Here is a 25,479-nt window from a genome sequence, read left to right on the forward strand (position 1 = left end):
TATTCCAGAATGGGAACAGAAGGACGTACTCAACCACTGCCACGCCCTGGCGTGTGGAGGTCATTTTGGACCTAGAAAAACCGCCAGAAAAGTCTTAGACAATGGATTCTATTGTCCAACAATGAACAAGGATTCTTTCGAATTCTGTCAATATTGCGAGAGATGTCAACAGACAGGAGGTATTTCAAGAAGGGACGAGATGCCCCAAGTTCCAATAATAGTTTGTGAAATCTTTGACGTGTGGGGGATGGATTTTATGGGACCGTTCCCATCTTCCCATGGTAACACTTATATTTTGGTCGCGGTTGGCTATGTGTCCAAATGGATAGAGGCGAAGGCTACACCCACCTGTGAATCAAAAGAAGTGGCAAAGTTTCTGAAGGCAAATATTTTCAACAGGTATGGAGTGCCTAGAGCTATAGTCTCAGACCAGGGAACACACTTCTGCAACCGCACCATAGAGGCGTTGATGAGGAAATACAGTGTCCACCATCGATTGTCTACTCCATATCACCCCCAGTCAAATGGTCAAGCCGAAGTTTCGAACCGAGAAATCAAGAGCATTCTGGAGAAAACGGTGAACACCACAAGGAAGGATTGGAGTAAGCGCCTTGATGTTGCTCTCTGGGCCTAAAGGACCGCTTACAAGACACCAATTGGGATGTCACCTTATAGATTGGTGTTTGGAAAAATGTGCCATCTGCCTGTGGAAGTGGAACACAAGGCATATTGGGCCATAAAGGAGATGAATATGAAGGTGCTGGCCTGTGAAGAAGAAAGGAAGCTGCAACTACAAGAGCTGGAGGAACTAAGGCTGGAAGCATTTGATTCAACAATTTGGTACAAGGAGAAAACAAAGCTTTGGCATGACAGGAACCTACGGGTCAAGGAACTACGAGTTGGGCAGAAAGTACTTCTTTTTCAATCTCGGCTTAAGCTAATGCCTGGGAAGCTGAAATCCAAGTGGATAGGACTATACACCATCGTCGGCCTTCGAGCAAATGGAGCAGTGGAAATCCAAGGAAGCGCCCCAAATTCTGTTCCCTTCCTCATCAATGGACATCAGGTAAAAGTATTTAGGGATAGTTTGGAATTGCATGTAGTGGAGGAAGTGCCACTGCATGCATCCGTAATTATTGCCTAACTGGTCAGGCAAATGATTATTCTCAACGAATTCCCAAGTTAGGAAAAATAGGAACAAAATTTTATTTGTGCACTGACCTAGGGGATCTTGAGAATACTCATCTGCGGGTGTGAATAGTTTAATCGCTTTTCTAAAATAAGAAAATCCAAACAAAGAAAAAAAATTTAATCTTCCAAAAATATTTTCGAAACAGCAAGCTCCTTAGGGAAATTGCTTTGTCATTCATAATCCTCGACCTAGGACTTTGGTGTTTAACCTTTATTTTTGCGTGTTATTGAGAGATGGATAGGGGAGGCAAAATACTTTTGGAGGGAAGTCGGTTACTTTTTGAAATTCAAAATCCGCCTTTTGAGGAGGCGTACGATTGCTTACATCACCCGTTCGCTTTCCTTATCTAAAAACAAATAAAATAATTTCATTTTTCCTTTCAAATCAAAAACCCCAACCGACCTTTCTCTCTCTAATCTCTCTTAAAAAATTCTCTCAATACCCAATTTTTCTCTAACCCAAACCCACATTTTACCCTAGTTTTCGTGAAATCTCTGCAGAAAAAACCATGGGGAAGGCACCAGCTACTACTGCAAGGAAGAAAAACCCCGCCCCAAAACCACCATCTAGCGATTCATCTCAAGCGCACCCACTGGTTCCCGCGCAAGCAACTTTTCCGATGCATGATATACGAACCGAGTGGAGATTGGCTTCAAATCCAGAACCCACTACCACTGAAGACCCTAAAGAGGCAGCATTCTTGAGGGAATTGGAGGGAATATTTGGCAGCAAGGAAGAGGCCAGAAGAATATTTTCCCTTTTTTCGGCGATGCACCAAGGGAAATATGCCGGAGCCGCAACCACTGCGCCACAACCGCCAACAATTCCTGAGGATACAATAGCCCAGACCTCGATTCCACACTCGGAGAAAGCCCAAGCCTCAATCGAAGAGTCTACCCAAGATCAACCACATGCAGAAACTGGGCCGAGCCCAAACATAGAAGAGCAAGAGGGCGTTGGTGGACTTGAGTTGGAGCAGGATGGCGTTAGTGGTTTTGCGGAGGAGCTTAACAGAATGACGGTGGACGATTTTGGGAATAAGGTCGCAAGGGACGGTAAAATTTCTATGGGGAAATTTGTTGAGGGGGAAACCCCTATTTTGAAGTCTGTTGAGGGGGAAACCCCCTATTTTAAAGTCTGTTGAGGGGGAAACCCCAAGGAATGCCAAGGGGTGACCCCAAATCTGTATGTTAAGGGGGGGACCCCGTTTGAATCCGTTGTGGGGGCAACCCCAAGTTTGTTCGTCGAGGGGGAAACCCCGAAAACTGCTGAGGAGAAGACTCTGAAACTATCTAAGGGGGAAACCCCGTGTATATTTACTGAGGGAGAAATCCCTGAAAAGTTTGTGGGGGAGGAAGTCCCCGTTTTTGCTAAAGAACAGGAGCCCAGGGAAGAAGGGCTACATGAGATCGTGGATCTGGTAGATGTGCCAGAGGGAGAAGACTCGCCAGTAAATTTGAGGGAGTCAAGAAGAATGGCGCGAAGGAGCGCACTGGACGAGGTAGATGATATTGACCAGTCCAGGGGATCAGGATTTCTTGCCCCAGGGGCAGGAAGTGTACAGGATGAGGAAATGCCTGGGTCGGAGGAAGAAGTTGACAATGCGGAGGAGCGCTGCATAGCCATGGAGCGTAAACGTAAGGGCAAAAAGGTGGCCGCTCCCAAACCCAGGAAGTCACAGCGAATCTCTTCCGTCAAGGAAGCAGAAGCGCCTTCCCGTGCACCATCAAAGGTTCCTGGACCTGGCAGTCAAGGGGTTGAAAGCGAACTGGACGAAGAATCTGAAGAAGAGGAGATCCCGAACTACGAGAGTACTGAGGTATGGCTTACCAAGAAGCTCTTGGGATCGATGGCCAAGTTCAACGACTCTAGGCGAGCACAAACCTACAAGGAAAGAATCGCAGTGGGGAAGCTGGCGAAGTCTGGAAAACGTTATGACTCGGCGTCTTTGCAGCACATTGAGTCAGAGGAGGAGTTCCTCTGCCACATTAAGTACATATGGTTTGAGTGGCTACTGAACCACATCGAGCAAGAGGTGCCTCTAGTAGTAGCAAGGGATTTCTTCTCCACATTCCGCTTCAAAGCAACCACCGACCCAGATGCCGACTCGATCTCATTCCGCCTCTTCAATATCGAGCACACGATGAGCATTAGAGAGTGGTCCCTCAAAATGGGATTGTTTACAAACGCTGAGGATGACGAGGGGATCTGGAACGACAGGATGTTTGGCCCACTAAGGAATACACCAGGATTCACACCGCAGACAGCATGGGAGGCCATAACGCATGGCAGAAGTGGAAATTTTAAGACCAGTGTGTCCAAGGGAATCCACATCACAGATCACCTCCTTCGGTTCGCGCAAGAATTTATCGGCTACAACCTCATGGGTATAGCCAGTTCAAGCCTCACTACCACCGAGCTCTATTTCACCTGGTGCATGTCGAGAAGGATCAAGGTTCACCTTGGCTATTGGCTAGCCCAAGCCTGCCACCAAATGACTGCCAACCCATCACGCCACATGTATACCTGCCACCTGCTAGACGCCTACATTCAACGGAATTTATAATGAAGTTTGGGAAGGCGGAGCCTGATGTGATGATGTGCGAGCCTCCGGAACTGTTCAGTCTGGAGTACTTCTTTAACAAGGGGCTCCTTTTCATGAAAGGGCAGGATGTGTGCTTCTATAATGTGGGGGCAGCGGTGGAGAAAGGCGTGGTAGGCGTTAAGATGGAACCAGAGGAGGAGGTGGTGAGTGCAGATGTGGAAGAGTTGAGGAAAGAGGTTGCCGCGATGCGTGAGGAGCTGGGCGGGGCCAGAATGGAGTTGCAGGCCATAAAAGAGAGTATTGATGTCTTGGCCAATAGATCATTAGCCCAGAACGAGAGGATGACTGATGCGGTCAAATTGATGAAGAAGATGACAGAGTGGCTTGAGCATAAATTCTCCCAGAACCAGTAGAGGTTGCCCCCTGGACCCGGTAATGCGGCCAGGCAGCCCGGTCAGGGAAGCTCTTCACTCCAGCAGCTCCCGCCCTCGTCTAAGCCCTTGGTAGCCCCACTTGCATCACCGTCCCTTGCGTCTGTTTCAGTGAAGAAGCCCCTGACAAAACAACCCATGGTCGAAGAAGGTGAGCCGGCGTCGCTGGCTAAAAAGAAAGTGAAATTGAACCGCCCCAACGTACCATCCAAGTCTGGCTCCCGAGGGGGCCAGACTCAGAATTGATACCCCCGTTGACCAAGTAAATTTTATATTTCAGTTGTTTTATTTTATCTTATTTTTTTCGTATGTTTGTGTTTTATTTATGATGAGTCTGTTATAGTTGTTGTTATGTGCATTCTCCAACTTAGCCCAATCTTTGGTCTAAGTGTGAGAAGTTTGTGTTTAAGTTGAGCATGTTGTTTGTCTCTTGTGTAATTCTGCTTTCTCCCACTTAGCCCAATCCTTGGTCTAAGTGTTAGAAGTTTATGCTTATATTCAGCATGTTCTTTTTATATCTCTGTCTTCTCCCACTTAGCCCGGTGTCCGGTCTAAGTGTGAGAAGTTTTCTTCTTGTATCTTGTATATGTTTGTTTTCTGTGTTTTGTTTAAATTGTGTGCACCAACTTCCCTATTTCCCCCCTTCACTAGGATGGCTTGGAGACAAGTTGGAGTGAAGTGGGAGGGGGGAGGGAGTTAGTGCAATCTGTGCTCAACATGCGTAAGAGTCATTAGGTCTAGGGGTTAGTTTTTTTTAGGATTGTGTGTTTTAAGCATGAACTGGTAAAGATAATAAGGCAAGATTCCCTTAGCGACAGTAATTGAAGATAGGATGCACTATAACTTTGAGGCATCTTTCCTTAATAAGCTGAAATCGGTTTGGAAGAAGTAAGGAAGATAGAAAATGCCTTAGCTGACCTAGTTGTGAAGCCCCGTAATATAAGTAAGTTATAAGCCTAAATACTGAGTGCTGACATTTAAAAAGGGGCTGCCATCTGATGCTTAGGGAGAAGAATCTAGGAAGGAGAAAATAGAAAAAAAATTAATATATATCTGGAGGAATAAGCTGGACGAAGTCCAGGAAAATGAGGAGGTATAAGCTGGACGAAGTCCAGGGAAAAAAAAGAGAAAATAAGAAAGGAAGTAGAAGGAGAAATTCTCATAACCCAAGGCATCAGTGGCAAAAAATAACTTAGAGGATGCGTGATTTAATCAGGCAGCGGTCGGAACTGTTGGTGTAGCTTCGGAGGAATTTGGAACGCGCTCAGCAGAGGATGCGTGATTCGACAAACAAGCATCGTCGCCATGTGGAATTTAAGGTGGGTGACAAAGTGCTTCTGAAATTGCAACCTTATAGGCAGCACTCGGTTGCAAGGCCTCTGTCGGCCAAACTTGCGTGGCGATACTATGGCCCATTTGAGGTGATTGAACGGATTGGGCAGGTGGCGTACAGGCTGCGTTTGCCGGAGGGGAGCCGGATTCATAATGTCGTTCACGTCGGCCTTCTGCGCCCTTTTGTAGCTGAGGATGCAGCGGGGGATCTGCCGGCAGAGTTTTTTGGGGGTCTCCTTTGGTTTGTATGGTGCGCATACTTGATAGACGCACGTTGTGGCACGGGGACCAACCACGAGAACACGTGCTGGTGCGCTGGTCCGATGGCACGGACTCGCCTACATGGAAGCCGTTGGAGGTGATCAAGTGTAGGTTTCCCAATGTGTTCCTTGAGGACAAGGATGTTGCTATCAGGGAGGGGGTTGATACGGTTCCACAGCCACGCCCTCAAACGCAGGTAGAGCAGCAAGGGAACAAAGGGAAGTCGCCGATGGAAGAGCATGCGGCATTGAAAAGACAATCTTCAATAGCGACGTCGAAGCCAAAGAGGAACGCGAAGCCACCGAACAAGTTCGGCGACTGTCTCCAAATAGGCGCGTAGATTAGCAAGTTCTTTATATTATTTAGGGATATTGACATCTAATATCACGAAACTTTAAAAAAGTTGGTTTTTTTCCATGAACTTTAAAATTGGCAAATAATATCACGAACTTTACCCCTAGTTTGTTTTTTTCCACGAATGAAAAAATTCATGTTATTTTAATAGATTGAAGAACAATTTTGGAGGGCGTGATTCAAAAAAAAACTATCTTCAAAGATTGAAAAACTTGAAGCTCTCAAAATTGTTGTCGAGAAATTATGAAAACAAATCTGTATCATAATATTATTTGTGTGAATTTTTTCATTCGTGGGAAAAAACAAACCGGGGGTAAAGTTCGTGATATTATTTGTCAATTTTAAAGTTCGTGGGAAAAAACCAACTTTTTGAAAGTTTCGTGATATTAGATACCGATATCCCTATTATTTCTTATATTTATTAGACTGAATATTGTTTTTTGATTATTTATTTTTATAATAGAGTCGAGCGTAATTATAAGCTCCGTCGGGATTTCTTGTTGGTTCTTTCCTGATGTTTAGAATTAGGTCGAACCAAACCTAGGGTCCTTAGTCTATAAATAGGGCTATTTGTTCATAAACCTCTTATGAATGAAAATATAATTTTGCCCAACTTGTTGTTGACAATTCTTCGAACAGGTTGTCTGCGCTGCCCAACGGGAAGGAGTCCCGCACAGCCAAATTCAGAGTCCGACGATCCATCGTTTGGACGTCGGAGAGGTCAGTGATTGTCGAGGGAAGTCGACGTTCAACGTTAAAGGGAAAAGCTCTTTAACAAAAAAGATATAATACCTTCTCAAATACCTCTCCTCCTGGAAAATGAATTTTCATAAAAAAAAAAGTAACTATATTAGTTTACCCTCTCCCCTTTAAATTCTCTAAAGAAACGAACTTAGTGCATAATATATAAGATATGAATCTATGTTATCATTAACTTATTTTGATTGCAGCAAGGACTCAGTTGCAACTGACAACAAATCAATTGACTAATTCCGTTAAATTCCCAAATTCAATTTCATAGTAGCTGTCTACTCCAGCTCCCAAATTTCCATCTATTCCCCGTCCCGTCCCTGCTCTGCTCACTCACGATTCACACACATGTTAATGTCGAGCTTGAGAGACAGAAATTCAGGGTGAAGGGAAGGTTCGTTTCGGGACCGGGGAGAGTTCGAAATGGGGGGTAGATCCGCTGAGCTGGGTGCTCATGTGTTGATTTCCGGCGAGAAGAACACAGTTTCAGACGGATGAATTCCCAGAGAGGTTCGGTCATTCGACTTCTTCTTTTTATTGTTTGGGTCGAGAAATTTACCCTGAACGGATTTGTGATTTTGCAATTTTGGGGCAAGAGTCGGTCAATCTGGCACCAGATTGAGTTACTGTAAAAGATGATAAGAAGACTTGATTTTTAGTCTGTTGTCGACACAGACTGGAGGATAACTGGATCTTGTTATACAGAGTTACCTGAATTTGCGATTTTTCCTTGTTTGCGGAAGTGAATACTGAATGGCTGGTTGCGGATATTTAAAATGTTGGTTGGAGCAAGATGGAATTAAAATTGTCAACTTTAGTATTGGTGAGACAGGTGGTCTTTATATGTGAGGCGGAATGGGAGATTTTCTGGTCAAAATCTTTGTTGAGATTTGATCTCAGTTAACTCATGTTTTATTTGTATGCTAAGGTCTTCATTTTGATTTGTAGTTTCATCAATCACGATTTCATTAGCCATTAGGAGAAGACCTTTTGACAAATGATTTACACAAATCTGGCTTTTTGCTTTACATGGAATTTGATGGAGGAAACACATAATTATTATAAGTATTATCGGCAATGCTATTTAGCTTAAGAATTGGTTTAGACTTAGGAGTGTTTTTTTAGCTTCCAAGACACATTTTGTTGGGCTTGTAAACTGATTGTCCGATTTCAGCTGGAGCTTATAATCTTTCCCCATTTAAGAAATTCTTCAATATTTACAAAACTTGGTGATTGTATATGTGACTAAATAATTTAACCTAAATAAAACAGGGGTGAAATTTATGAGATGGGTTTACATCATGAATAAAATATGGAAGCAGTGTTTGAATCTGAAAATTTTCCTTTTTAGCTGATGTAGTTGAATTCTGCTTTCATGTTTTATAGGCGATTTCTGGGCAGTTGGATGTGATTGGGATCACTGATGGACATGGATACCATGAGTATAGATACGATGAATTTGTGAAGTTGGGAGTTGTTTGCATTTATTCTACTCGGGGAAGAAATGAAGGCTGGGAGTGCGGCAAAACTGATTGTCGATGCGCTGCTGCAGCGGTTCCTTCCTCTTGCCAGGCGACGTATTGAAACTGCTCAAGTTCAGGTAAAGTTGTTTGTGTCTGTGTATGATATTTTAGTGATTGAGATATTCTAGTTTTAGTGCGCTTCTGCAGTTCATTGTATTAATATGTAATGTTTATGTTGGATTCTGATGCAAAGTACCATTCAACCTGTTAGATTCTAGCAATATGGCTTAGATTGGTGAAGGATCGACCTATTGGTATGGCAGAGTTACTGCATATTAGATAAAAAAAGGTTATTAGCACTTTAGCAGTCTATATGGTAGTTGAGTAATCGATGAGATCACTATATTGGGAGAGTTTATGCATATATCCCTGGTTCTTGACTCTATACATTTTTCTCATAATTAACAATACGTGCTCGAGCTCGAGTAACTGTGGCTCAACAAATTTGCAGGATGGACAGTATCTTCGGCCATCAGATCCAGCTTACGAACAAGTATTGGATTCTTTAGCGATGGTGGCTCGACATACCCCTGTACCTTTACTTGAGGCTCTTTTAAGATGGAGAGAAAGGTTTTTCTTTCTCCATAATATTGTTTCTTGTTACTCACCAGTCAACTAAAAAGTAGCATTCCTTTAATGAATTTATCTTTAAATGTAGTCTTAAGTAGCTATGTTATCTCTTGAATACATGATCCAATTAAACTCCACAAACAAACAATAAGATATAGGAATATATCAAACAATGAGTATATGACTTTCTGGCTAGCAGGCCTTTTTATTTGCAGACTAACTCATTAGAAAGCTCCAACTCTGGGGTTTGAACTTGCTTAATATGCAGCTAATATTGTCCTGGCTAATCTGGATTGTATTATTCTGCAATACTAATCCCTTGAACGATGTTGGGCTATGACATAATTGGTTTTCCATCTATATGCTTGCAAATAGAGTAGTCATTTACTAAAACATATAGCTTTATGGATAAATGATCTTGTACTTTAGTTGCAGATTTCAGGTCGTTGCCAGTTTTTACCAGTTTAAGTTCAACTGTCCAGTTATAAGATAGTTTATATCATAGAGTATGCTCAATGCTATATAGCTACCCAAAGTAACTGATTAGTGCACCATTTGAAGAAACTTCAGTAATCTCCCAAAACAGGCCACGATTATAAAAGGCTCCTCCAGAATGACTCTTTGGATGGTCAATCTAGATAACTGCTTTACTCTTCTAAATCTCCTTCTGAAGTTTTATTTGAATGAATACATATAGGTTTTGTGAATATGAAAAACACCTACACTATAGCCTATAGCTTTCAAATACTATAGAGTAATGCACAAGTCTAGAAATAGTGGTTTAACAAAAACAAGCTTAGTAAATCAATGATGTTTGATACTTTCCTTCATTGAGTTGACTGAAGCTGTTAATTGATTGACTGATGAGACTTTCCCTGGTACCAGCTCTACATTGCTTTCCACCAAATCATTATGTAACATCCCTGAGGTTACCAATATTTTTAATCTTCCATTATATGCTCTAACCTATTCAACATAATGATATTAGCTGTTTCAGATGATCAATCTCAATTGTCTATTTGACAGGAAAGTATAGATCCTTGATTAAAATTCAGATATTAACATGCAAGCTTGACTGAAAAGGTGTATATATGATAATAACACCTAATTCTACAGTGGCTTTGAATTGTTGTCTGTTTAAGATAGACTTATCGGGTGCGGGTACCCGCGGGTACCCGTTTCGACACCCCTAGATATACTATATATGTTTGCCCTTAATAGTTAATATATTTTCATTTGTATATAAGAAGGCCTTTTGGGTTAACTATGCAGTGAATCTCCAAAAGGTGCACATGATGCTTCAACATTTCAAAGGAAGGTTAGTCTAGTCTCTCTTCATTCTTATGAAAATTACTTTCACATTCTCCCACACCCTGTCAGGGTAGTTAGTTTTTGTTTCTCTGTCCATTTTCCATTTGATCGTATAGAAGATATGTGATAATACTAAGGTGCTGTTCTAGGAAATGGTTAGATGATACTGAGTGGGAGACAGGATTTGAAAAATAATTAGTCACAAGACTAAACATGAATTAAAGAAGATGAATTCAATGTGATGAAAGTGGATTAGTTGCAGAGTGATGCACTTGAAAGTTGAATCTGAACAAGCAATTTCAACTAGAATATGCATCTGGTTTTGATAGCCTAGCCTGAGAGGATATAGCTATCATCTCAACAATTTTCTTAGTGAAGGATATGTCATTAAAATTCTCAAGTTCTAGTCTTTAATGCATCTATCTTATGTTGACTTGTTTCTCAAAATAATCCTGAGAAAACAACTAAAAATCATGAAAAGAACTTGGAGCTCTTCATAAAGTGAGTATATTTTTTTCTGTAACTGCATGTCGTATAACTTGTGTGCTAACCATGATGTTAACTTATGAGAATTCTGGTTTAATTTTTTATCGGGGTAACAAATTGTATTTGTTGGTTGGATGCATGTTAGTTGTTGAATAGATTTTGATAATCCTATATAAATAAATCATGCATGAGTCCATTAAAAAGATGTGAACACATTTGAGTGTTTGACTAATGGTTAAAATTTTATCATTCTATGACAGTATTAATGTGAAAGTGGGATTTGCTTAACTGATACTGGTCCAGTGGTCCTAACTCCTAAGAGAACCATTTTAGTTTTATCTTCTTTTTTTCTGAAGCAAAAGATTTCAAGACTATTCCTGTAAACTCAATTCGTAATAACTTTGGTTTCCTTATTATGTTAATCATACAGCTTGCAGTGGAATGTATTTTTTGCTCTGCATGTATTCGCTTTGTTGAGTGCTGTCCACAAGAAGGACTTACAGGTTTGTTCACGCAGTTACTGTCCCTTGAATCTTATGCCAAAGTGAATCCCATGATCCCATCAAAAAAACTTCCTGATTTGTGTTTGCCATCTATCTTCCTTTGGCTGGGACTTCTCAACCCTCCCCCACCCCTTAATAGAAGAAAACTAATTTAAAAATTCTAATGGTCTTCCCCTTTTGGCAGAAAAACTCTGGATTGGGCTTGAAAACTTTGTGTTCGATTGGTTGATTAATGCAGACAGGTAATCATGACCTAACTTTGTCAAAAAGCTGATGTATGATTACAAATTTTAATCAAACTATCTAGCAGATTCCACACCTGACTTATGCTAAATACGTGACATCTTTGGCTGGTGTATATTCCCTGGTTGATGTGAATGAAATCTATAAAGTGACAAGATTGGGTTGAATTTTTTTTGTTGGCTAAAATAGTTTTCATGCCATGCAGAGTATATAAGCTGTCATAATTATTGTAGATATTGTTGTTTTTAGCTATACTTTCCTGCTGGTTTTGATAGTGAAGATGTTAGTCAAATTAAAAAATTATTATCTATATCCTCTGAGACCTGAAGATTCCTCTAAATGTTCTGTTTAATGGAATGATTCTTTGTGGTGTTTTCTTTTTATGCCTAACAATAAATGCTGAAAATAGGCTCATATACCAGTACATATTTAATGGTGGATGCTTTCCACCTCCTCCCAGATTTTTTTTTCTCTTATTGACAAAAGACTTTCGAACTTAGTTTAGAGTTTCAATGTAGCGAGATAGTGGTCTCACATCTGTTGATTATATGAAAAATCAAAAGGGATGCTTTCTTTAAAGCTATTGATACTACTTGTTGCGTGGTTTGATGATTTGCTAATTTTGCTTGCATCCAAATCTGTTGATTATATGAAAAATCAAAAAGGATGCTTTCTTAAAAGCTATTAAGCTATTGATACTACTCGTTTTGTGGTTCGATGATTTGCTAATTTTGCTTGCATCCAACTACCTAAGTTTTCTTTTAATGTTGCATTGCATTAGAACAGCACCCTCGCTTATTTTTTATTTATTTTTATTTTCTTTGGATTCTTTGGGAATGACAGGGTCGTCAGCCAAGTCGAATATCCTTCTCTTGTTGACTTAAGGGGACTTCTGCTAGACCTAGTCGCACAGCTCCTTGGTGCTCTATCACGTATCAGGTATGGATATAATAGTAAATTGGCGAGTTTCATGTGCACTGGTGTAACCAAGAGAAAAGCATAGCATCATATATGTGCTGGGGTGTCTGCTGATAATTTTCCCAAAAGATGTTAATTTACGTTTTCCCAGATCCTCACTTGTTTTCCTTGTGTTATCTCATCTGCCACTCAAGTTAAGTTACAATTATGTATGAAAAAAAAGAGGAAAATGAGTTTGAAACAGTGTATGAGGCCGGCCTCTAGAAAAGAGACATAGTTACTCCGTTGTTACTGTTACTTCATTGTTATATTTTATGATTATGATATGAACTTCACACTTAGACACTTTGGATATTCAATTACTCAAGTTATAAATTGTGAAAGACATGACATTCCAAATTTATTAAAAGTGGATGATGCCATTCCAGTTTTTTATAGCTTCTGTTTCTTGTATTATGAGGACTCGGTTAATGTCATGATCAGCACCGTTTTAACTTTTATGGAAACATTGTTTCTTGTGGATGACAGGATGAACACGTTTTACACAAGTAAACATTTATGAGGTCCATGTACAATGACCAAGCTATAAATTATAATACCTTTCATGATTATTGATTAGGAGACAGCTCCATAAAATATACTATATCCGTCCATTACCAATAGTCTCGGTAGTGCACAACACACATTTTACTGTAAAATTGGTAAGGAGGAGAGAGAAAAAATTGATTTGAGTATTGTTAGTTGAAGGTGGACAAATAGGAGAGAGAGAGTGGGGAAAAATGGTGGGCCAAAAGGGACTAAATTTTTTGAATAGGCCAAAATGGAAAAAAGAGATTATTGGTTGTGGACGGAGGAGTATTTTTTAAGTGGCAGCAAGACTTGGGATTGAATTCATTTCTTCTATTTATTCAAAGTTTGGAACTTGTGGCTTGATTATGACATTTCTTCAGTTTCATCATCCGTCATTACTATATTATTAATAATGTGTTTTAAAGTCTTTATGATGCACTACAATCTGATTCAGTATTTACATGCATTTATTGTTCTCTAGATTTAGTTCTGTGACTGAACGCTTCTTCAAGGAGCTTAATACTCGCCGAATTGATACTAGTGTTGCAAGGAGTGAAACACTCAGTATTATCAATGGGATGCGTTACCTCAAACTTGGGGTATGTCTGAGTTATTCTCATTGAACAGTAAGCTGTTAACAAAACATTTGCGTGACAAAGAGATGACGTTATTCAGGTTAAAACAGAGGGAGGTCTGAATGCATCTGCCTCCTTTATTGCAAAAGCCAACCCTCTAAATCGTGCTCCTCACAAGCGTAAAAGTGAACTTCACCATGCACTTTGCAACATGCTTTCAAATATACTAGCACCACTTGCTGATGGTGGAAAAGGTCAGTGGCCTCCTACTGGCGTTGAACCTGCATTGACCTTTTGGTATGATGCTGTTGTAAGAATACGGGGGCTGTTGATGCACTGGATGGACAAACAAAGTAAACATATAGCTGTAAGTTTCAGTGTTGCAAACCACTAGTCTCTGTTACAAGTAATTTTGATCAATGAAGTAAAATACCAATGTTTGTCCAATAAACTCTCGTTTCATTCAAGAGTATACCCAATACTGCCATGGTATATTATTCTTGAAAAAAATGAAATGCCCAGTTACAATCTTTGTGCTGCTGCTTGACCTTACTTTTCATAAACAAATTTTATTAAGTTTTTTTATCTGTTTTGTGTCATTAATTCAACAATCAATTGTTATCTTTTTGATGAATTCCAATTTCCATATGACGAAAATGATACTCCATATCTACTTCTTTCCTGTCTAATTTGATGTTGTGTTATCACGAATATGCTTATATATTAGAACCTCATAATCCTGACAGTATCTTGATGATGCCAAAGTGTTGTATTCTTCCATGATGTCGGATAAATTTGGTCTTGAGTGGATGTTGTAATTTATAAAATTTTCACTACTCCCTTATAGGAGTTACTAATATTTATCTAAATAAAATTCCATATTTCACTTTTTGTCACCTGCATATTTGGATGGACAATCTAGTTAATTTTCCATAGTCAACTGCTTTCTGAAAATTGGTGAATTAGAAGTATCCTTCTACCCATAATAGTACGAACTAGAAAAATTAAACGATATTGCTTTATTTATTTTTTGATATCTAATTAGAATATTAAACTAATTTAGTAAAGGTAAAACACTGTATTGTTTATCGATGTCAAGTTGTCAACATCAGTTGATAATTGGTGGTGAAGAAATCGCCTTATGGAAATAGAGCTTATGTGGGGCATGGTGACAGGAATAAAATGATAGACTAGTGGCAAGGGGGCCAATGCTTTTATAATTGATAATATCATCAATAAATTCAGTTCATCTTGTTTTGGTCTCTATGGCAACCTTATATTTTATGCTAAAGATGTTATCTGTTCTAATGTATCTTGCACGTCTCGACTGACATGAGTTTTTTCTTTGTTTAGGTCGGTTACCCTTTGGTGACCCTTCTCCTATGCCTTGGTGACCCTAATGTTTTCCTTGGTAATATTGGTTTGCACATGGAACAACTGTACAAACATCTTAGGGTAAGTTTAGTATAGCCTGACCTGTTATGATTTGATATCAGCATAATTAATTTTGTGCCATATATTTGTGTGTGTATTTATAACTTCGTCTTCTAGGAATTTTAGTATTTGATTGATTTTATGTTTCAGGATAAGAACCACCGCTTCATGGCATTAGATTGTTTGCATCGTGTTCTGAGGTTTTACTTGAGTGTCCATGGTGATAAACAGCCACCAAATCGTGTATGGGATTACCTGGACAGTGTTACCTCTCAGCTTTTGACAATTCTCAGGAAAGGAATGCTCACACAGGATGTCCAACATGACAAACTTGTGGAATTCTGTGTAACTATAGCAGAACATAATCTTGATTTTGCAATGAATCACACGATTCTTGAATTGCTGAGGCAAGATAGTCCTGAGGCAAAGGTGATTGGTCTTCGTGCATTGCTTGCCATTGTTATGTCTCCTACTAGCCAGCATGTTGGGTTGGAAATTCTTCACGGTAGTTTTTAATTCCTTAACCATGAAATATACTGTTTCTTTTCCTTTAGAAGAAAATCCCATCTTACAGTTTTTGTGCTGCATTGGCAGTTCATAATATTGGCCACTACATCCCAAAAGTTAAGGCTGCAATTGAAGCCATTTTGAGATCTTGCCATAGAACCTATAGCCATGCTCTTCTTACTTCTTCAAGGACCACGATAGGTATATTCTAAAGCTCTTGCACGTCTTTATGCTTAAAGAAGGGAAATTATCTGGGTATGTTGATCCTCACATCACATGAAGCATTATAAAGTTGACAAATATATTTTTTGCTTTATTGGTATTCGTCATCTAAGCTCAGTGTTTTATATATTCAGAGAGTTTATAAAACACTGAGCTTAGATGACGAATACCAATAAAGCAAAAAATATATTTGTCAACTTTATAATGCTTCATGTGATGTGAGGATAACATACCCAGATAATTTAATGCTCTTAGTATTTGAGCATTATTTCAGAATGTATAATAGTTAATAATATAAAGCCAACCATACATATTTTAGACATTTGAATTAGACCTGTGAAGTGCTTTATATGTTTGCCGAACTGCCTCCTGTATATTGCAACACACCAGCATAAAACTGATAAATAGTTCTCAGATGCTGTCACGAAAGAGAAGTCCCAAGGGTATCTTTTTCGCTCGGTGCTAAAGTGCATACCCTATCTCATCGAGGAAGTCGGAAGAAGTGATAAAATCACGGAAATAATACCTCAGCATGGCATTAGCATTGATCCTGGAGTTCGTGAGGAAGCTGTGCAGGTCCTGAATCGGATTGTGAGATACCTCCCTCATCGCCGCTTTGCAGTTATGAGAGGTATGGCAAATTTCATCCTACGCCTTCCAGATGAGTTCCCCCTTCTTATTCAGACATCATTGGGACGTCTACTTGACCTCATGCGTTTTTGGAGAGCTTGCCTATTGGATGATAAGTTGGAAAATGATGGACTTGATGCAAAACCCTTGCAAAAAAACGAGGGATTAAAGAGGTCATCATTCAAATCTCAGGAGGCACTTGAGTTCCGTGCTTCAGAGATAGATGCAGTTGGTCTTATATTCTTAAGTTCTGTAGATAGTCAGATCAGGCATACTGCTTTGGAGTTGCTGCGTTGTGTCCGTGCTCTACGACATGATATTCGAGAACTTTGCTTGCAAGAACGTCCAGATCATATCTTGAAAAGTGAAGCTGAACCAATATTCATAATCGACGTTCTAGAAGAGAATGGGGTAAGTAACTGATTCTGGCTCCAGCTAGTTCTGTTGTTTAGAGTCTTTATTTTTCAATAGTGAATGTTTCATACCATGTTTAAAGTAGGAGTGCAATTTATTTCAGGATGATATTGTTCAGAGCTGCTACTGGGATTCTGGTCGTCCTTTTGACCTGAAACGTGAGTCGGATGCTGTACCTCCTGATGTAACTCTTCAGTCTATAATGTTTGAGAGTCCTGATAAATATAGATGGGCTCGATGTCTAAGTGAGATTGTCAAGTATGCCGCTGAACTCTGTCCTAGTTCTGTTCGGGAGGCAAAGTAAGTAATATCTTTATGATCAACTCTCCCAGATATGCTATCTAAGGTTTTCTCAGATTATATATGAGGACTTCCTATGAAGCAGCAAACTTAACGAATCATTACCCTAACAATACAATAAGGCCTGGAACTAAAGAATAAACAAAGCTTTGGTGGTCTATATTGCAGATAAAATGATGTAATCAATTATTCAGGTTCTCTGTGACTGTATTTAAACAGTTAGGTTTAACTTCTATTGCAGATTAGATATTATTCAGCGTCTTGCTCATATCACACCAACGGAATTGGGGGGAAAGGCTTATCAATCGCAGGACACTGACAATAAGCTGGATCAATGGCTCATGTATGCAATGTTTGCATGCTCATGCCCAATTGATAGTCGAGAAGATGGGGGTTCAGCAGCGACAAAAGAACTATTCCATCTGATTTTTCCTTCCCTCAAATCTGGCTCTGAACTACATGTAGTAAGTAATTGCTACTGCCAACAATCTTTTGAAATGTTCTTTGGATCTCAGTTCTGATATAATTTCTTCCTTCCAGTCCAGTTTATGAATATGGTGAAGCCAGTTGTAGGAAATTTGTCTTATAAATCATGGATTAGTTTCTATAACAATTTATTAATTTATTGCCAATGAAACTGACATCAGTTAGAAAAGGACACTCTGAAGTCTGAACTTTATGTGGCAATCTTCCACTCAAGGGAAAACTTGTAGTAGGATTTAAGACAACAGAAAATTTTGAATATAATTAATTTAATGCTAAGCAGATTGAGAGTGGAGAATATCAACCGTGATGTGTTCTCTTCTTATAGCTGATTAAAAAGGTCCCTGTAAGAGTCAACTTGAATGTCAAGATATATTCTGAATTTACAGCATTCCACTACGTTTTAGGGTGGGGGAAGGATGTGTGCGAGTTACAAAACTAGCATTTCATGTTGTACTCCCTCCGTTCCATGGTAGTGGAGTCATTTTGCCATTTTGGTACGTTCCATAGTAGTGGAGTCATTTCACTTTTTAGTAAAAATCAACTCATTTCTTCTCACTTACTTTTCCCTCTCTTTTACTTTATTCTCTCTACTTGTTCATCTCTCCTACTTTATTATCTTTTTATTTAATACATTACACATCTTTTTCTTAATTTCCGTGCCCGCGTGCCGGAAAGAAATGCCTCCACTACTATGGAACGGAGGGAGTATAAATTAAGGTAAAAGATAATGTTATTACATTTTGGATTGATATTTTAACACTTTTAAAGGATGTGTCGTAAAGTTGAAAACACATTTTAGAAAATTCTTTGAATTGGCGTAGATATCTTGCTTCACAAGATCTTAATGTGTGAAAAGCAAACCCACATCTAATGATAATTCTGCTGACTTGTCTAGAGCACAAGAGGCTACGGTTACTATGTGAATTTCCAAAAATCATAAAGACTTGCTTCGGTACAAGGGGAAATGTTAAATTGATAGCAGTTTCTGGATCATAATACCTCTGCTAGTACGATACCTATTCTATCTTCATACGTCTGGGGATTCTTAGGGTGATGCAAACTGCCTATTCTTTGTATTGTGAGTTATTCCACTTAATCAAGAGAAAGCCAGTACTTTTACACTAAGTTTGCTAAATTTTGCTTCCTTTGGTGTTAACTTGGCGTTTCAATGCATAGCACGATTTATTTCCTTATCTGGGTTGTCTTAGCTAGTTAACAGTTTCAAACACACTGATTTGTACCGTTGCATCCATTATGAAATAGAGGTGGTTTCTTCTACTATTTTGGCATTGTGCATGGACATGGCATCATATTAGAATAGCAAAGCATGCTGAATATTGCTAAAATAATGACTTTTGCCCTGGTTTGCAAATTTGACTTGACTTTTAAAACACATCAAATACCACTTTCTGTTCACTGTATAGCAGATTCAATATCTCTAATATTTTCAGTGATAAAATGATGCAATTTAATTTGCAAATCAACATCATTTCAAGGAAAAGTTAAATTGAATAAGTTGGGGTGTTGAATTTGCTGAAAATCAAAGTTAGTGGTATTGTTGAGCGTTGTAAAAATCATGTCAAATTTGCAAGAGAGGATAAAAGTCATGATTTTTTTAGCAACCATCGCTTAGTTAAAAGGCATGTGTAAACAATTGTATGTTAATTCATATTTACTCTCTCCGCATTTGCAGCATGGAGCCACCATGGCACTTGGTCACTCACATCTGGATATTTGCGAGATAATGTTCAGTGAGCTTGCATCATTTATAGATGAGGTGTCTATGGAAACAGAGGGAAAACCAAAGTGGAAGGTACATTTCACAATGGAACACCTAGGATTTCCCAGCCTTTTGCTCTGTGTGTGTGTGTTCTCCCTTCTCTTTATTTTAAAGTATGTGCTATGTATGCCTTGCTGCAATCTTTCTCTGTAACCAACCACTCATTTTCTAAAGAGTGTATAGTGATTACTGGTCTATTACATGAATGTTTCAAAGTAGATCTTTTTGACATTTTTGAAAGTCTTTCCTCAAACTGTCAGCAAAATCCATCAAATTCAGACACACTCTTTCTCTCTTGTCAAATATAGCACATACGTGGTTGATTTAATTTGTAATTGGTATTTATGCAGAGTCAAAAGTCTCGCCGAGAAGAACTTCGTATCCATATCTCAAACATTTATCGCACAGTTGCTGAAAAAGTATGGCCTGGCATGTTAGGCCGCAAACCTGTTTTTCGCCTTCATTACTTGAAGTTCCTTGAAGAAATAACTAGGCAGATTTTGACATCGCCTCCTGAGAATTTTCAAGAGATACAACCCCTCCGATATGCGCTTGCTTCTGTTCTGAGATTTTTGGCTCCTGAATTTGTTGATTCAAAGTCAGAAAAATTTGATATTAGGACTAGAAAGAGACTTTTTGATCTCCTCATTACCTGGGGTGATGACACAGGCAGTACCTGGAATCAGGATGGTGTTGGTGATTATCGACGTGAAGTTGAACGTTACAAGTCCAGTCAGCATTCTAGGTCAAAGGACTCAATTGACAAACTTTCATTTGATAAAGAGCTGGGTGAACAAGTTGAAGCAATACAATGGGCCTCGATGAATGCAATGGCTTCTCTGTTGTATGGACCATGCTTTGATGATAGTGCACGCAAGATGAGTGGCCGTGTTATTTCTTGGATCAATAGCCTCTTTATTGAGCCTGCACCCAGAGCGCCATTTGGATTTTCACCAGCTGATCCAAGAACTCCATCATCTTATACAAAACATACTGGAGATGTTGGGCGGGCAGCAACCGGCCGTGATAGGCATAGAGGTGCTCACCATCGGGTGTCTCTGGCGAAATTGGCCCTGAAGAACCTTCTCCTCACTAATTTAGACTTATTTCCTGCCTGCATTGATCAGGTAAACCATGAAGTCCAGTACTGCTCTAAACTATCAGTGTGCATGTTTTCCATGGGCATCCTCAAAGGAGGCTAATTTGTTTAACCATATTGTTGACAATGCAAATAGATTTGTGTTATTAAGTTGCATAACAAATGTTCCCTCTTGAACATAATGCTTGAATTACTTATGCTTATAATCATTGTATCTTCTGTGAGTTTTACTTGATGTCCATATCTTGCTCTTACTGTTAGTTAGAAGTGGCTGCCTAAATGCATCTCATATCATCATTGTAGTAGTAAGTTGACGTGGCAAAGACTTCTTCATTAGGAATATTTGAAACACATAGCACTTTCTGTATTCATGTGTCTCAGGTTGTATGCTTCCCAGATTGCGATTTCTTTCACCATTCCCAATACCTAAATTAATTTTATCTGGAAGTACTGATTAGATTGGCTATTTGGTGTAGTGTTACTATTCTGATGCTGCAATAGCTGACGGCTACTTCAGTGTCTTGGCTGAAGTCTACATGCGTCAAGAGATTCCTAAATGTGAAATTCAGAGGCTATTAAGCTTGATTCTTTACAAAGTAGTGGATCCATCTAGGCAAATTCGTGATGATGCTCTTCAAATGCTTGAAACACTCTCTGTTCGTGAATGGGCTGAGGATGGTCTTGAGGGTGCAGGTAGCTATCGAGCTGCTGTTGTCGGCAACCTTCCTGACTCTTATCAACAGTTCCAATACAAACTCTCCTGTAAACTTGCTAAAGATCATCCAGAATTGAGCCAACTTCTTTGTGAAGAGATAATGCAGAGGCAACTTGATGCAGTGGACATAATTGCACAACATCAAGTTTTGACGTGCATGGCCCCGTGGATTGAGAACCTCAATTTTTGGAAATTGAAGGACTCTGGTTGGAGCGATAGATTGCTAAAGAGTCTTTATTATGTAACATGGCGACATGGGGATCAGTTCCCTGATGAAATTGAGAAGCTATGGAGAACGATAGCTAGTAAACCTAGGAATATAAGTCCTGTTTTGGATTTCTTGATCACAAAAGGGATCGAGGATTGTGATTCAAACGCATCAGCTGAAATAAGTGGAGCATTTGCCACTTATTTCTCAGTTGCTAAGAGAGTTAGTTTATACTTAGCTCGAATTTGCCCCCAGCGCACCATTGATCACTTGGTTTACCAGTTGGCACAGAGGATGCTTGAAGATACTGTGGAGCCTCTGAGACTTGGTGCTAATAAAGGTGATGCTGGGGGAGGAATTGTCCTAGAGTTCTCTCGGGCACCTGCCTTGGCCCAAATAACCTCCACTGTGGACAGCCAGCCTCACATGTCACCTTTACTTGTCCGTGGATCTCTTGACGGACCACTAAGGAACACTAGCGGAAGCTTGAGCTGGCGAACAGCAGCTGTTGGTGGCAGAAGTGCTTCAGGTCCATTGACTCCTATGCCCCCAGAACTTGGTGTTGTTCCTGTAACTGCTGGTCGCTCTGGGCAACTTCTACCCGCATTGGTCAACATGTCTGGACCACTAATTGGGGTGCGCAGTTCAACAGGAAGTTTACGAAGTCGCCATATGTCTCGAGACAGTGGAGATTACCTCATTGATACCCCAAATTCTGGGGAAGATGGATTGCACCCAGGAATTGGAGCTCATGGTGTAAATGCTAAAGAACTTCTGTCAGCATTGCAAGGTCACCAGCAACATACATTGACACAGGCGGACATCGCATTGATTCTTTTAGCTGAAATTGCCTATGAGAATGATGAGGATTTTCGAGAGCATTTGCCACTTCTCTTTCATGTGACATTCGTCTCAATGGACAGTTCAGAGGATATTGTGTTGGAGCATTGTCAACATCTCCTTGTTAATCTGCTGTATTCACTCGCTGGTCGGCACTTAGAACTGTATGACGTTGAGCATAATGAAGGAGAGAACAAGCAACAGGTTGTCAGCCTGATCAAATATGTCCAATCAAAGAGAGGTAGCATGATGTGGGAGAATGAGGACCCCACACTTACCAGGACTGAGCTGCCAAGTGCAGCACTCTTATCTGCTCTTGTGCAGAGTATGGTGGATGCAATTTTTTTTCAAGGAGATCTTCGAGAAACATGGGGCGCAGAAGCACTTAAATGGACTATGGAATGTACATCAAGGCACCTTGCTTGCCGGTCCCACCAAATATACCGTGCATTACGACCACGCGTCACAAATGATGCATGTGTTTCTCTCCTTCGCTGCTTGCACAGATGCCTGGGAAATCCAGTACCATCAGTTTTGGGATTTGTTATGGAAATTTTGTTAACTTTGCAGGTGATGGTGGAAAATATGGAACCTGAAAAAGTAATATTGTATCCACAACTTTTCTGGGGCTGTGTTGCCATGATGCACACAGACTTCATTCATGTATATTGCCAGGTGCTAGAGCTTTTCTCTCGGGTAATTTATCGTCTGTCATTCAGGGACACAACAACAGAAAATGTGCTGCTCTCGAGCATGCCACGTGATGAGCTTGACACATCCATTTCAGATGGTCCTGAATTTCAGCGTATGGAGTCCAGGATTGTATCAGAAGTATCACCATCAAGTTCAAAGGTTCCTGCATTTGAAGGAGTGCAGCCTCTTGTGCTCAAAGGACTGATGTCCACTGTCAGCCATGGTGTTTCCATTGAAGTTCTCTCTCAAATAACAGTGCCTTCCTGTGACTCAATATTTGGTGATGCAGAAACCCGCCTCTTGATGCATATTACAGGCTTACTTCCATGGCTCTGCTTACAGCTGAGTCAGGGTGCTGCAGAACCAGCTTCACCATTGCAACAGCACTATCATAAGGCTTGCACTGTTGCAACGAACGTTGCAATATGGTGCCAGGCCAAATCATTGGATGAGTTAGCAACTGTGTTCATGGCTTACGCTTCTGGAGAGATTAAGGGTACAGAAAATCTCCTTGCCTGTGTCTCACCATTACTGTGCAATGAGTGGTTCCCTAAACACTCTGCTTTGGCTTTTGGGCATCTCCTCCGGCTTCTGGAGAAAGGACCGGTCGAGTATCAACGTGTTATACTTCTTTTGCTGAAGGCTCTGCTCCAACATACTCCTGTAGATGCGGCACAGAGTCCTCACATGTATGCGATTGTGTCCCAGCTGGTCGAGAGTACACTGTGCTGGGAAGCTCTTAGTGTTCTCGAAGCGCTCTTACAAAGCTGTAGCTCTTTACCAGGTTCCCATCCACACGATCCGGGTTCTTTTGAGAATGGATTTATGGGAATGGATGAGAAGATCCTCGCCCCTCAGACATCTTTTAAAGCTCGAAGTGGGCCTTTGCAGTTTGCTGGTGGACTAGGATTCGGAACAGGCTTGACTCCGTCTGGACAAGCCAATGCCATTGAGTCTAATACATCACAAAAAGAATTAGCATTGCAGAATACCCGTTTGATGCTAGGGCGAGTCCTTGATAGTTGCGCGCTTGGTAGGCGGAGGGATTATAGAAGGCTGGTCCCCTTCGTAACCACAATCGGGAACGTGTAGATCATTCTGCACCACACTTCCTCGGCCTGCATGTGGTTTATTGCAGTCCACTGGGGATGCTTGGGAAGGGTGAATGTAAATAGTTAATAAATTAACTATAGTTGTTGTTCCATGATGTGAGGTTGATATGTATTGTTCATAGGTAGGACTTAGGAGGTAATAAAATCTCTTGCATAAGTTTTGTGAAACTTTGTTAGTTTATGAATTCTGTGGTCTCAATTGTTGGTACATACATTCAGGTCTCAGGAATGAGATGTACATATAGATATTTGTCATGGATTATTAGGTAGCTAAGTTAGATATCATCTTAGTTTTCAATCAGTTTTTTAGTACAATTTTATCTTCCACATTATTTATAGCTGAATGTAAATTCAAATTTTGGTGTTATTTCTTGTGGTGTTTGGCTGAATTATTGGATTTTGTTTTGGGAAATTGGTCTCTAAAATCATGAACTTTGTCTAAAATTTGGTATTTCCCATGAACTTTGAAATTAGTATATAATATCACGAACTTTGCATTTTGTTTGGTATTTCCCACGGCATGTCTATTACTATATTTGACTAACTTACGAGGCTTTTTCATCATACTTCACACAATTAAATCAACGTGATTTTCAACGTAACTTTTTATCCTACATGTTATGAACTTAAAAAGTGGTTCAAAATATTATAAAACATATCACGGTTGCCTACGTTAAATAAGATTTTGATGAAAATATCTTATTTGAGTGAGTTTGGGAAATACCAAACAAAATGCAAAGTTCGTGATATTATATACCAATTTCAAAGTTTATGGGAAATATCAAATTTTAGGTAAAGTTCATGATTTTAGAGACCAATTTCCCTTTTGTTTTATAGAGTTTGCTTTTCTTCTATGACTTGATCTCTTCTCTTACGCAGCTTTGACTATTTCCCATGACCATAGAGGATTTGCTCATGTGCTCACGAGTTGTTTTCCAAGAAGAAAATCGATAGTGAAACTCATGTGATAAACATTTCTTTTAAATCTAGTATACTATATACTTGCTGTATAATTAATTACATTCAATTTGATAGTGTTTCTATGGACTAATCAACTAGTAGTAAGATTCATAATTATCAACACAAATGTTCATCAAATTTCACGGTAGTGACCAATAGCACTATCCATCATATGCAATTTGCACATTGCATTTTGTTATCTCTAGATTTATGTCTCTGTGTTTTTTTCACGTGAGATATTGTAAAAATGTTTTAAATGTTTAACTGCTATTATAGGTACACAAAAGATATCAACCTAAAGTATTGCAGATGACTTTCCAATTAAAAAAAACACTACACCTATACTAGTTAATGAGATGTTTATGTGCTCACGCTTAAAATGGATATATATTATAGTAATTTTTTCGCACCCCACCTCTGTTCTTTATTGTCTTTTAATCTTTCCCATCTTCAACCCTTTTATTGTTTTCACGAAGCAATGAAAAAAAAAATGATTGTTCCACCACATCAGTTTA

The 25,479-nt window shown here is 39.6% G+C and overlaps 1 protein-coding gene and 1 pseudogene across 2 annotated transcripts; both read left to right on the forward strand.

The window, feature by feature from the left end:
- The first annotated feature begins 5,442 nt into the window (after nt 1-5,442).
- Nucleotides 5,443-6,101, forward strand: LOC148926417 (uncharacterized; annotated as a pseudogene).
- A 949-nt stretch (nt 6,102-7,050) lies between these two features.
- LOC125186874 (uncharacterized) lies at nt 7,051-24,371 on the forward strand. Of its 2 annotated transcripts, none has more exons than XM_048083352.2 (18): nt 7,051-7,375; nt 8,252-8,465; nt 8,840-8,958; nt 10,231-10,276; nt 11,186-11,258; nt 11,443-11,500; nt 12,345-12,440; nt 13,471-13,588; nt 13,665-13,931; nt 14,918-15,019; nt 15,149-15,503; nt 15,593-15,706; nt 16,143-16,768; nt 16,875-17,071; nt 17,313-17,535; nt 19,251-19,370; nt 19,688-20,464; nt 20,913-24,371. In XM_048083352.2, exons 2-18 carry the CDS (start codon nt 8,370-8,372, stop codon nt 23,982-23,984), a joined length of 6,459 nt encoding a protein of 2,152 aa, XP_047939309.1. In that variant the 5' UTR covers nt 7,051-7,375; nt 8,252-8,369; the 3' UTR covers nt 23,985-24,371. The 2 variants fall into 2 exon arrangements, with proteins under 2 accessions (XP_047939309.1, XP_047939310.1); XM_048083353.2 differs by lacking the exon at nt 7,051-7,375 and adding an exon at nt 7,391-7,688.
- Nucleotides 24,372-25,479: the final 1,108 nt, after the last annotated feature.

This window comes from Salvia hispanica, chromosome 5 (genome assembly GCF_029641045.1).
Source record: "Salvia hispanica isolate PSC_SH4W2 chromosome 5, Shi_PSC_v1, whole genome shotgun sequence".
Taxonomy (NCBI): Eukaryota; Viridiplantae; Streptophyta; class Magnoliopsida; order Lamiales; family Lamiaceae; genus Salvia; species Salvia hispanica.